The 12,394-nt window shown below is 52.1% G+C and overlaps 1 protein-coding gene across 1 annotated transcript in view; it reads right to left on the bottom strand.

Moving 5' to 3' along the window:
• The window catches only part of KIAA0930 (KIAA0930 ortholog), a 42,211-nt gene extending 40,372 nt beyond the window's left edge, over positions 1-1,839 (bottom strand). Inside the window, exon 1 of the mRNA XM_070371456.1 lies at positions 1,434-1,839. Within this exon, the coding sequence (XP_070227557.1) occupies positions 1,434-1,647 (214 nt within the window). The 5' untranslated portion in view covers positions 1,648-1,839. The remainder of the gene's footprint in view (positions 1-1,433) is intronic.
• Positions 1,840-12,394: the final 10,555 nt, after the last annotated feature.

Below are 12,394 nucleotides of genomic sequence, written 5' to 3'. Positions count from 1 at the left end.
TGTGCCAGGTGACAGGCAGCCTGCCGGGCGGGCATGCAGCCGGGCACAGAGTAGGTGCTCAACCAACGTTTGCTGAATGGAGGAATGAGGATCCTTCAGTTTTTGCTCAGAACTCATTAGTGACACCTTTTCAGAAGAGACCAGAGAAACCTATGTCCCTGTCCAGCTCTGTGTTGTAGACACCCTCACCTTCATGCCCACCACCCTCATCCCCACTTGTGAGGAAAGCTTCATTCCAGGGCAGCCTGCCCCCCACAAAAAAGAGGATGCAAATTGATCCCCGCCCTCATCCCGGCCTCCAGGGTGTGGCCTGCTGAGGGGGTCTGGAAGCCTTGTGACCTCAGGTGGGTTGGGGGTGGGGGATATATCGGCTCTTTGGGACCCAATTTCCCCAACGGTGAATGAAGGCGGGGCCGTAGAATCTCCAAGGTGGACATTCCCTTCTCCAAAAGCTGCCGTCGCCCCCTCAGAAGTCCCCAGCCCAGACTCGGGGGGTGGGGGGTGGGTGGGAGGTGACAACGTGGTAATGAAGTCATTCCCGCAGGAGGAAGGGAGGGGTCTTTGCAGAGAGAAAACCGCAAAACCCACCCTACGGGGTGGGGTGTGGTGGGGGTGGGGGGCTCCTAGCGCTTCAGTCCAAACACGATCCACCAGGAGCCGTTACCTCACATCCAGCCGCGCCGGGAGACCCCATCCCCGCCTGCAGCCCCCCACCCCCGGTTCCCTGTAGACAATACTGGACACCGCTGCCCCCACTCACCGGCCGATCTAGGACCCGGGGCCTCCGTAGAGCGGAAATCACAGCCTGAGGGGCGGCCGCCCCGCTCCCTCTGCCCAGTGGGTGGGTTCGGGGCCCAGGGTCCAACAGGTCCCCAGTCAGAGCGAAGGCGCAGAGCCGCGCGGGGAGACAAAGGCTTCTGGCGCCGGGGACCTGACCTGTCTACACTGCCGGCCGCGGCACGGAAGCCCCAGGAAGGGCTTCTGGGGCCGGGGACCTGCCCTGTCTACACTGCCGGCCGCCGCACGGAGGCCCCGGGGAGGGCTTCGGGCGCCGGGGACCTGCCCTGTCCACACTGCCGGCCGCGGCACGGAGGCCCCAGGGAGGGCTTCCCAGAGACGGAAGAGACCCGGCGGAGCCAAGGAGGGGAGAGGGAGGGAGAAGACGGGCAGACCCCCGGATGGGCGGACAGGGGGACAGACACGCAGGGACGCGAGCGTGCCAGACCCCTCCAGGGACCAGGATCAGAGACGGAGACGCGGGGGCGCGGGAACGACCAGGACGCGAGGACCTGGAGCGACACGCGGGGGTCCCCCTCGAGATGCACTCGGGGACAGACGTGCGGAGACTCAGAGACACGCGTAGAAACGGAGACGCGCGCTGACACTCCGGCGCCACCACGGCTCCGGCCTCGCCCCCGCCCGGCCCCACTCACCGAGGCCGCAGACCTCGCGGCGCAGGCTGACGCGGCCGCGCTCCTCGGCTATGGCGCGCAGCATGTGCTGCAGCGAGCGCTCCTCGGCCTCCGCGCCGCCCGCAGGCTCGGGGGAGGCGGCGGCGGCGGCCGGGAGGGCGGGCGGCCCGGCCCGGAGCCCCGCGGGCGCGGGCACAGCGGCGCAGGCCCGGCCCGGCGGCCGCGCGGAGGCCATGCCGGGCCCCGACTCATCGCCCGCGCCGCGGTGCCCGCGGGGGCCCCGGGCGCGCCCCGCCGACCCCGCCCCGGCGCCGCCCGCCGCCAGCACCAGAGAAGCCACAATCCGCCTTTGTGCGCGTCGCCGCCGCCGTCGCCGCCCGCCGAGCCCGGCGAAACCAGCGCACCTCCGCGTCGCTGACACACCGCCTGCGCGCTTCCAGGCCGCCGCCGGCCCCGCCCGGCCCCTCCCCCAAGCCGCCCAGGTCCCGCCCCAGCCCCGCCTCTGCCCGCCCTCAGACCACATCCCACCCATCCAGATCCTGCCACCATCCTCCAGGCCCCGCCCCATGATCACCGAGGCCCCGCCCCTGGCGCCCAGGTCCCACCCCGGACACGCCCAGATCACGCCCCCGTCTCAGGCCACGCCCCAGGTCACCCGCCTGTGACCTGCCGCGGGGGACCAACCCGGCCGGCTCCACACCCTACGCGCTGCCCCGTGAGGGACTGAATTTGTCACTTGCCCTCCCTGTTGTCACCCTTCTCTCCTCAATCAAATTGTCAGTACCGGTTTCCACTGCGAACTTCCTCTTCAGAACCCAGAAAGGGGTCACCCATCCCCCAGAAACAGGTCTCACGTTGGGGGGTGGGGGACAGTGGAAAAGCCCTTCCTTCCTGCCACCGCAGCCTCCTTCGCCTGCCACAGTGCAGGGTACTGAGAAAGCCTGCTTCCTCAGCCGTGTGATGGGGTCTCTCTCTGAGTGTTAACTAGGTACGAGGGGGTTGGAGAAGACTTGAGAGTGCCTTGGACTGCAAGGAGATCCAACCAGTCCATCCTAAAGGAGATCAGTCCTGAGTGTTCATTGGAAGGACTGATGCTGAAGCTGAAACTCCAATATTTTGGCCACCTGATGCGAAGAGCTGACTCATTTGAAAAGACCTTGATGCTGGGAAAGATTGAAGGCAGGAGGAGAAGGGGACAACAGAGGATGAGATGGTTGGATGGTGTCACCTACTCAATGGACATGAGTTTGGGTAAACTCCAGGAGTTGGTGATGGACAGGGAGGCCTGGCGTGCTGCGGTCCATGGGGTTGCAAAGAGTCGGACATGACTGAGCGACCAAACTGAACTGAACTGAGGGGGTTGGGGGCAGGGAGTTGAGATCAGCTGGACTTGTGATTCTGATAAAGACCAAGGTCCAGTGGGACCATCGGTCCCCGTGCTGGCCTCCACTGAGAGGAAGATCTGGGAGGGAAGTAGCTAGAGGCCCTTCCCTGATCTCATCCCTGGTAACCCATTTCTGCGGACTAGGGAGATGGACATGGAAAGGGAGAAACTGGCATTCCCCACTCACTAAATCTCCAAGGACATCCCCCTATGGTCATGCCAATCTCTGTCCACAGACCATCCTTGTAACTGTCCCCCAGCCTTGTAACTCAAGCTTCTTCATCTTATTTGGGTCCCATGTCACCTCCTCAAAGAGATTCCCCAACCACCTAACTTCAAAGACCACCTTCCCTCCCCTCAACCCCTTTATCCTGTTTGTTTCTTATTGATTTATTTATTTGGCTCCCCTGGATCCTAGTTGCAGCACGTGGGATCTTCAGTCTTTGCTGCAGCATGTAGTATCTTTAGTTGGGGCATTTGAACTCTTAGTTGCGGCATGTGGGATCTAGTTCCCTAACCAGAGATCGAACCCAGGTCCCCTGCATTGGGAGCTGAGAGTCTCAGCCACTGGACGACCAGGGAAGTCCCTATCCTGCTTTGTTTTTCTTCATACACGTCACTTCCCTCCGCTGACACTACATTATAGAGCTCTGTGTTCTCTTTATTGTCTGACGTCCCCACTGAGGGAGGGGCCTGTCTTCTGCACCACTGTATTCCCTGTGCCTGGCACGTGGCCCGCCACCAAGTAGATGCCTGTGAATTGAGCACATGAAGAATGACTGAGAGGCCTGGTAGGAAGCAGGGCGTGGAGGAGGCAGTGGGGGACCTCGGGGTACAGCACTCGAGGAAGAAGTGGGTGGTCTGGGTCCTGCTTCAGGCCTCACGGCTACTTTTGTGCCACCCTGAGCACCTCGTGGCAGGGCGGGGGTCTGACCCCTGTGTGCCCACACCAGGCATGGGGAGGGTGGGGTTTGGGAGGCTCTGTAGAGGCATGTGGAGGAAGAGAATTGATGAAGCCAATGACCTGCCGTGTGTGTGTGTGTGTGTGTGTGTGTGTGTGTGTGTGTAATCTCTTCTCCCCGGGACTGCTTCCCCATCTTTGAAAGGAAGACGCTGGCCTGAGGGCTACGGTTCTGGTTCTGAGTCCAGACTGCTGGGATTTGGGGCTGGTAAAATGGGAAATGGGGGGACTTCCCTGGTCAGGGAGCTAAGAGCTCACACGCCACGGGGCAACTATGCCCACGTGTTGCAAATACTGATCCCGTGTTCTAGGGCCCGTGTTCTGCAACAGGAAAAGCCCCCCCAGCACCATGACCAAGACCCAGCGCAGCCAAAATAATAAATAAATAAAATGTTTGTGAGAAAGATTTTAAAAAATGAAATGGGACACAGGAATGACTGAGCAAGGACTCACAGGCTGCAAAGTCCAGTGGTCATCTCTTTCTTTGTTTCCCCTAACTCCACCTGACTCCACCCGACCCCACTGACGCTCCTTCTTTTGTGCCTCCACTTGCTGGAAATCCTTTCTTTTCCTCTGCGTGATCACCTTCAGGGCCTACATTCTATGGGAAGCCTTCTGATTAGGCCTGGCCAATGCATTTGTATTTTTATCTATTTCTCAAACTTCCTTCCCACCCCCTCACCCCCCACCACACACACACACACACACACACACACACACACACACACTAGCTGCCTCTATTGCTTCTGTGCCATAGGACCCTTGTCCAATCAGCTCATCCCATTTTCCCTGGCATCCAGCCCAGGAGAGGTGCCAGAAAATACTCATCGAATGAAGAAATGAACAGCCCTTGGGTTCTTTCTTTTTTATTCAATCATACTCCAAGTATTGCCCACATAGGAAATTGTTTAATGTCAACAAATGTTGACTAATACCTTGGACTTGAAGCGGGCATGAGCCGGGTTTCTGGGGTCCCAGGGCATGTTCTGCTTCTTGATGTGGGTGATGCTTACATTGGTGCGGTCGATTTATAAAACTCATACTGTAACTTGATGAGTTATACACTTTTCTGTATACATGCAGAATGTTAAATAGATTTAAAGATAAAAAGATTTAAAGTCTTTGAAAGAATTTTGGTGTAGCCGTATTTTCCATGACAATGAAAATGTTCTTTTCTGCAAAGAACTGGGTGTATTTTTAGAGACACCACTGAGGGGGGAAAAGAACATCTGAGCAGAACATTGGTCCCCAAAGATGCCCAACCCTAATCCCTGGAATTTGTAAATATATATTACCTTACATGGTAAAAAAAACTCTTCCCAAATGCGATTAGGTTAAGGATCTTGAGATGGAGAAAGTATCCCGAATTACCCATGTTTACCCAATGCAATCACACACATTCTTTTTCTATTATTGTTACTATTATGTATTTATTCGGCTGTGCGGGGTCTTACTTGTGGCACATGGGAGCTTTTAGCCATGGCAGTTGAACTCTTACTTGCAGCGTGAGAGATCTAGTTCCCTGACCAGGGATTGAGCCCAGGTCTCCTGCATTAAGAGTCTTAGCCAGACTCCCCACATATGTTCTTAAAATTGGAGGTTTCCTGGCTGTAGTCAGAGAGGGGACAACAGAAAAGTGAGCAGATAAATGCAGTGCTGCTGGTGTTGAAGATTAAGGAAGAGACCACGAGTCAAGGGATGCAGGCAGCTTCTAGAAGATGGAAAAGGCCAGGAAACAGATGCTCTCCCAGAGATTCCAGAAAAGAGCACAGCCTTCCCTGCACCTTGCTTTTAACCCATCTCCTCCCCACTGCCCCCAGTCTTACTTCTAACCTGTAGTTTGTTGTTAGCCACTTAACCAATGCGGTGGGCAAAGCTGAGATGAAGGGCATCATATAAACTTTGTACTTGAGCACTTCTTTCCCCAAGGTTTACTTTGCAAACAACATTAGAGCAGCAATCAAGCAAAGTGCAGAGGAAAATCAAGCACAAGCGGTCTGCTTTCATAGGTCAGTTGCTTCGTTCCCTGACATCTGTGCCCATAGATCCGAACGCCATCCTTGTGTATACAAGGACAATGGCATTGGCGGTTCATGTTTTCCTCTCTCAATATTTGGGGCTGATCTGATTCAAAGAGCCTCTCAGTGTTGGGAACAAATGCTCCCAGAGAACTCTTCTCGAAGGGACTGGTCATCAGAGAAGCCAGCAGTCCTGATGCTGGCCCCTGGCCACCAACCTTCTATTCTCTGAGCATCATTTATTTTCCATATAGTGGCCATGGGACCGGACGATCTCTAAGCACTTTCCTGGGTTTCCAATGTTCTGTGAGTCTACCAGTTCAGTCCAGTTCAGTCACTCAGTCGTGTCCAGCTCTTTGTGACCCCATGAACCGCAGCACGCCAGGCCTCCCTGTCCATCACCAACTCCCGGAGTCCACTCAAACCCATGTCCATCGAGTCGGTGATGCCATCCAGCCATCTCATCCTCTGTCGTCCCCTTCTCCTCCTGTCCTCAATCTTTCCCAGCATCAGGGTCTTTTCCAATGAGTCAGCTCTTCGCATGAGGTGGCCAAAGTACTGGAGTTTCAGCTTCAACATCAGTCCTTCCAATGAATATTCAGGACTGATCTCCTTTAGGATGGACTGGTTGGATCTCCTTGCAGTCCAAGGGACTCTTAAGAGTCTTCTCCAACACCACAGTTCAAAAGCATCAATTCTTCGGCACTCAGCTTTCTTTATAGTCCAACTCTCACATCCATACATGACTACTGGAAAAAGCATAGCCTTGACTAGATGGACCTTTGTTGACAAAGTGATGTCTGCTTTTTAACATGCTGTCTAGGTTGGTCATAACTTGCCTTCCAAGGAGTAAACGTCTTTTAATTTCATGGCTTCAATCACCATCTGCAGTGATTTTGGAGGCCAGAAAAATAAAGTCAGCCACTGTTTCCCCATCTATTTGCCATGAAGTGATGGGACCTGATGCCATGATCTTAGTTTTCTGAATGTTGAGCTTTAAGCCAACTTTTTCACTCTCCTCTTTCACTTTCATCAAGAGGCTCTTTAGTTCTTTTTCACTTTCTGCCATAAGGGGTTATGCATATCTGAGGTTATTGATATTTCTCCCGGCAATCTTGATTCCAGCTTGTGCTTCTTCCAGCCCAGCGTTTCTCATGATGTACTCTGCATAGAAGTTAAATAAGCAGGGGGACAATATACAGCCTTGACATACTCCTTTTCCTATTTGGAACCAGTCTGTTGTTCCATGTCCAGTTCTAACTGTTGCTTCATAGTTGGAACCAATTGCTCGTCTTTTCTGCTTAGTCCCCAAGAAGAAGAGACAATATTTCTGGAGGTAGATCGGGAATAAATAACCTCTCCTCGGGTGGATGAGCAGAAGGCCCAGGGGGCAGGTTCAAAGGCTCTCTTAGTCACCCTTGAGAGCCTGTTAAATTTTGTTCAGTCATGTGCGTGTGTTGTCAGCAGCTTCCTAGCCTGACTTCTCCCTTCTTGTGACTCAGGTTCTTGAAACTCCGGTTCCTCAGCCTTTTTTTTTTTTTTCATCAGGAAATTTAAACCCAACCGTCCCCAGATCAAGACTGCAACAGCTCCTCCAATGCTGGGCACTTCTCACCTGCTAACAAGACAGAGGAGCGACCTGGAAAGGTCCAGCCACCTCCTCTCCCATCCTCTGGCCCCCTTTCTACCACCCGCCTCACACATGAAATAGTTTCTCATCCTCATCTGTTGGCAGAAACTCCAACTTTAGCACTCCACTTTTTAAAAATAGATCACTGTTAAAATTCCCCCAGAAGGAATAACCTTAAAATTATTATTAGGCACCGACACGTTGGAGAAAAGAAAGGAATTCAGCGATTTTGAAAGAGGATGTGCTGGAGACGGTTGGGGGTTGGGGAGATACCTAACTAACATTTCTTGAGAAGCCGCCTGATGTCAGAAGCTTCATGAATGTGGACAAGGATTATCCTCAGCCCTGAAAGGCAACTGGTGTTCTCTTCCATGTTAAGTGAGACACGTGAAGAAGCCCAGAGAGGCTGAGTCACGCTTAAAATCACACAGCAGGTTGGACCTGGAGTCTGGACTGGAACCCTGGAGCCAGGAAGGGAGAGACAGCAACCCACACACCATCTGGCTTTAGTGAGTCCTTTTTTTCTGGTTTGGGGCGGGAAGGCCTCTTGGAGAATGCACGTTTGATGTCAAGTTTGCAAAGGAGAAACCTTTCTTCATGGAACTGCCAGGCAGTGGGTTGTTCCTGGGAAGAACAATTGTACCTGGGATAGGGATGTGGGAGGTGTCGTGGGCTGTGCTGGATGTGGAAGGGGTTGAAATAGGGAAAGAAATTTGTTCATCGGGAGGGAGACCTGGGAGCACACACTTTGTACCTGCGCAAGTCCCTTCTGCTCCAAAGCCCCGGGCTCCTGTCCGTCAATGGAGGCTGGACTATATGTCCCCTGGGGCCTGTCCAGCCCAGACCGGATAGGAGGACAGGTTTGGTGAGCCCGGCAGAGAGCTAGAGAGCCTGCCCTCCTTTCCCCTGCTCTTCTAGGCTCTCAGAGCTCCTGCCTAGAGGTCACTTCCCTTGTCTGTGAATGCAGCTTTTGTCCCTTGGGGTGATAGAACTTGTATTAACAACCAACACTGTGTACTACTGCAAACAGAAAAAAAAAAAAAAAATTTAAAAGATGCTTTACTGGGACTTCCCTGGTGGTCCACTGGTGAAGAATCTGCCTTCCAATGCAGGGGACACAGGTTTGATGCCCAATCAGGGAACTAAGATCCCCCATGCCTGAGGGCAACCAGCCCCAGGCACGGCAACAAAGACCCAACACAGCCAAATAAATGAATAATGCTTCATTAAATACCTACAGGCAAAGAGCCGACTCATTGGAAAAGATCCTGATGCTGGGAAAGATTGAGGGAAGGAGGAGAAGGGAGTGACAGAGGATGAGATGGTGGATGGCATCACTGACTCAATGGACACGAGTTTGAGCAAGCTCTGGGAGTTGGTGATGGACAGGGAGGCCTGGTGTGCTACAGTCCATGGGGTCACAAAGAGTCGGACACGACTGAACAACTGAACAACAACAACAAATCCTATAGGATGTGACAATATGTCATCATTATTTTTGATTTGATAATTATGAAAGTTTCTCTAGTTTCACTACATCGAGAACTCTCAAGTAACAAGAATCCTGAGAATTCAGAGTCATTGATGAGAAATCAGATGAAAAATTGCTGGTATTTTATCTTAAATAGCTGACGTGCCTGCGGGTCTGCTATGTGCGGGGCACTGTTTCATGACTTTACAAATGCTGACATTCGACCCCGTGACTCGGGAACACCATTATCGCTCTTTCACGGAGGAGCCAGGAGGTCCAGAGAGGTTAAGCATCTGCTCCAAGGTCATCAAAGGCAGGGTCAAGGAACCAAGTCAATTCAAGTGAAAAATTATTTTAAAATCCTTTCAGAGTCTGTTTTTGAAAAAACATTACATTTTGTAAGGCTGCCTTAATGTTTGGGACCGTGTGGACAGAGCCTCCAAGAGCAAGAATTACACGGAGGCCAACAGACGCCTGCAAACGGCCCGTCCTCCCCGGTGACCCACAGCGTGGGCCGCGGTCCACGGGGGTGGAGACTGGGGTGGAGGAAGCAGAACGACACTGTGTGTCAGCACCCAAATCAGATTGATTGTATTCTTTGCAGCCAAAGTTGGAGAAGCTCTATCAGCAAAAACAAGACCGGGAGCTGACTGTGGCTCAGATCATGAACTCCTTATTGCCAAATTCAGGCTTAAATGGAAGAAAATAGGGGAAACCACTAGACCATTCAGGTATGACCTAAATCAGATCTCTTATGATTATGCAGTGGAAGTGAGAAATACATTCAAGGCTTTAGATCTCATAGAGTGCCTGTAGAACTATGGACAGAGATTCATGACATTGTACAGGAGGCAGTGATCAAGACCATCCCCCAAAAAAAGAAATGCAAAAAGGCAAAATGGTTGTCTGAGGAGGCCTTACAAATAGCCGAGAAAAGAAGAGAAGCAAAGGGCAAAGGAGAAAAGATATACCCATTTGAATGCAGAGTTCCAAAGAATAGCAAGGAGAGATAAGAAAGCCTTCCTCAGTGACCAATGCAAAGAAATAGAGGAAAACAATAGAATGGGAAAGACTAGAGATCTCTTCAAGAAAATTAGATATACCAAGTGAATATTGCATAAAAAGATGGGCACAATAAAGGACAGAAATGGTATGGATCTAACAGAAGCAGAAGAGATTAAGAATAGGTGGCAAGAATACACCGAAGAACTGCACAAAAAAGATCTTCACAACCCAGATAACCACAATGATATGATCACTCACCTAGAGCCAGACATCCTGGAATGCGAAGTCAAGTGGGCCTTAAGAAGCATCACTATGAACAAAGCTAGTGGAGGTGATGGAATTCCAGTTGAGCTATTTCAAGTCCTGAAAGATGATGCTGTGAAAGTGCTGTACTCAATATGCCAGCAAATTTGGAAAACTCAGCAGCGGCCACAGGACTGGAAAAGGTCAGTTTTCATACCAATCCCAAAGAAAGGCAATGCCAAAGAATGTTCAAACTACCACACAATTGCACTCATCTCACATGCTAGTAAAGTAATGCTCAAAATTCTTCAAGCCAGGCTTCAACAATATGTGAACCATGAACTTCCAGATGTTCAAGCTGGATTTAGAAAAGGCAGAGGAACCAGAGATCAAATTGCCAATATCCATTGGATCATCGAAAAAGCAAGAGAGTTCCAGAAAAACATCTGCTTTAGTAACTTTGCCAAAGCCTTTGACTGTGTGGATCACAATAAACTGTGGCAAATTCTTCAAGAGATGGGAATACCAGACCACCTAATCTGCCTCCTGAGAAATCTGTATGCAGGTCAAGAAGCAACAGTTAAAACGGGACATGGAACAACAGACTAGTTCCAAATGGGAAGAGGAGTACATCAAGGCTGTATATTGTCACCCTTCTTCTTTAACTTATATGCAGAGTACATCATGAGAAACGCTGGGCTGGATGATGCACAAGCTGGAATCAAGATCACCTGGAGAAACATCAATAACCTCAGATATGCAGATGACACCACCCTTAAGGCAGAAAGTGAAGAAGAACTAAAGAGCCTCTTGATGAAAGTGAAAGAGGGGAGTAAAAAAAGTTGGCTTAAAGCTCAATATTCAGAAAGCTAAGATCATGGCATCTGGTCCCATCACTTCATGGCAAATAGATGGGGAAACAGTGAGAGACTTTATTTTCTTGGGCTCCAAAATCACTGCAGATGGTGACTGCAGCCATGAAATTAAAAGACACTGGCTCCTTGAAAGAAAATCTTTGACCATCTAAGACAGCATATTAAAGCAGAGACATTATTTTGTGGACAAAGGTCCATCTTGTCAAAGCTATGGTTTTTCTGGTAGTCATGTATGGATGTAAGAGTTGGACTATAAAGAAAGCTGAGCGCAGAAGAATTGATGCTTTTGAACTGTGGTGTTGGAGAAGACTCTTGAGAGTCCCTTGGACTGCAAGGAGATCCAACCAGTCGGTCCTAAAGGAGATCAGTCCTGGGTGTTCACTGGAAGGACTGATGCTGAAGCTGAAGCTCCAATCCTTTGGCTCTTCCAGGCCGGCTGGCTGTCAGTGAACTGTCTTCCTGGTCCAGTCTGTCCTCCCGCCCTCCAGGTGGCCCTGCTGAATGTGTGGCCACGGCTCCCTTTTCTCCTTTCTTGGTGAGGCTGCCCTGCTTCAAGCGAACCGATTTACGCCTTATTACGGACGGAGCTCCAGCCCTTCACCCTGGGGTTGGTAGATAGAATTCAGGAGATTGGTGGACTTGAGTGGGGAAAAAAAAATCACCTCTTTACTGTCACAAGCATCTATCTTAAATGATCGTTTCTCTCAGTATGGTTGCAGGCTTCAGATCACAGAAACGTCGCAAACCATGGTAGTATCTGCAACTTTGTCCCCAGTGCTCTCCGAGGACCCAGGAACGGGTGGGTTGCACGTGGTTCCTGCCCTCCCAGAGCTGCCCCGAGAGCCCAGGGAGTCCCAGGTAAGGGCGTGATCTCAGCTGTGAGCATGCAAGAAGGGCCACTGAGAACCGGTGGGGACCGGAGTCAGGGAGGCCGGTGAGGGGAAGGAGGCTGCTGCGGGGGTCAGGGGAGGGGCCGGGAGCCCTGGGCTGGGGCTGTCCAGTGGAATGAGGAAGGAGAGAGGACAGAGTCCAAAGGTCACCAAGAGGTCTCGGTGCAGGGCTTGGTGGCCCGGGTAACGTGCAGCTGGAGCCCTTGCCTTCACCCCGAGGCCTCTCCCTTCCCCAGCTCTCGGGACCCCACCCTTGCCTCCCCCATCAGCCCTTCAGAGCCGCCCATGAGCCCTCCTCCTTCCCTCCGTGGGACCTACTGGTCTGCCTTTTCCTCCTCCATGCAGTCCAGCCTTCAGTCCCCGGGGAAGCCCCCAGGAATCCCCGAAGCAGGTCCAAGTCTTGTCTCATCTGATCTCTGGGACCCCTGTGTCTGCCCTGCCCCAGTCCTGTCCTTCGGAGCACCGCCCCCTCAGTTCACAGCGACCCATTCAGGGGGTGCCTCCT

The sequence above is a fragment of the Bos mutus genome, chromosome 5 (assembly GCF_027580195.1).
Source record: "Bos mutus isolate GX-2022 chromosome 5, NWIPB_WYAK_1.1, whole genome shotgun sequence".
In the NCBI taxonomy this organism is placed as follows: Eukaryota; Metazoa; Chordata; class Mammalia; order Artiodactyla; family Bovidae; genus Bos; species Bos mutus.
This window is presented reverse-complemented; position numbering and strand designations above follow the sequence as displayed.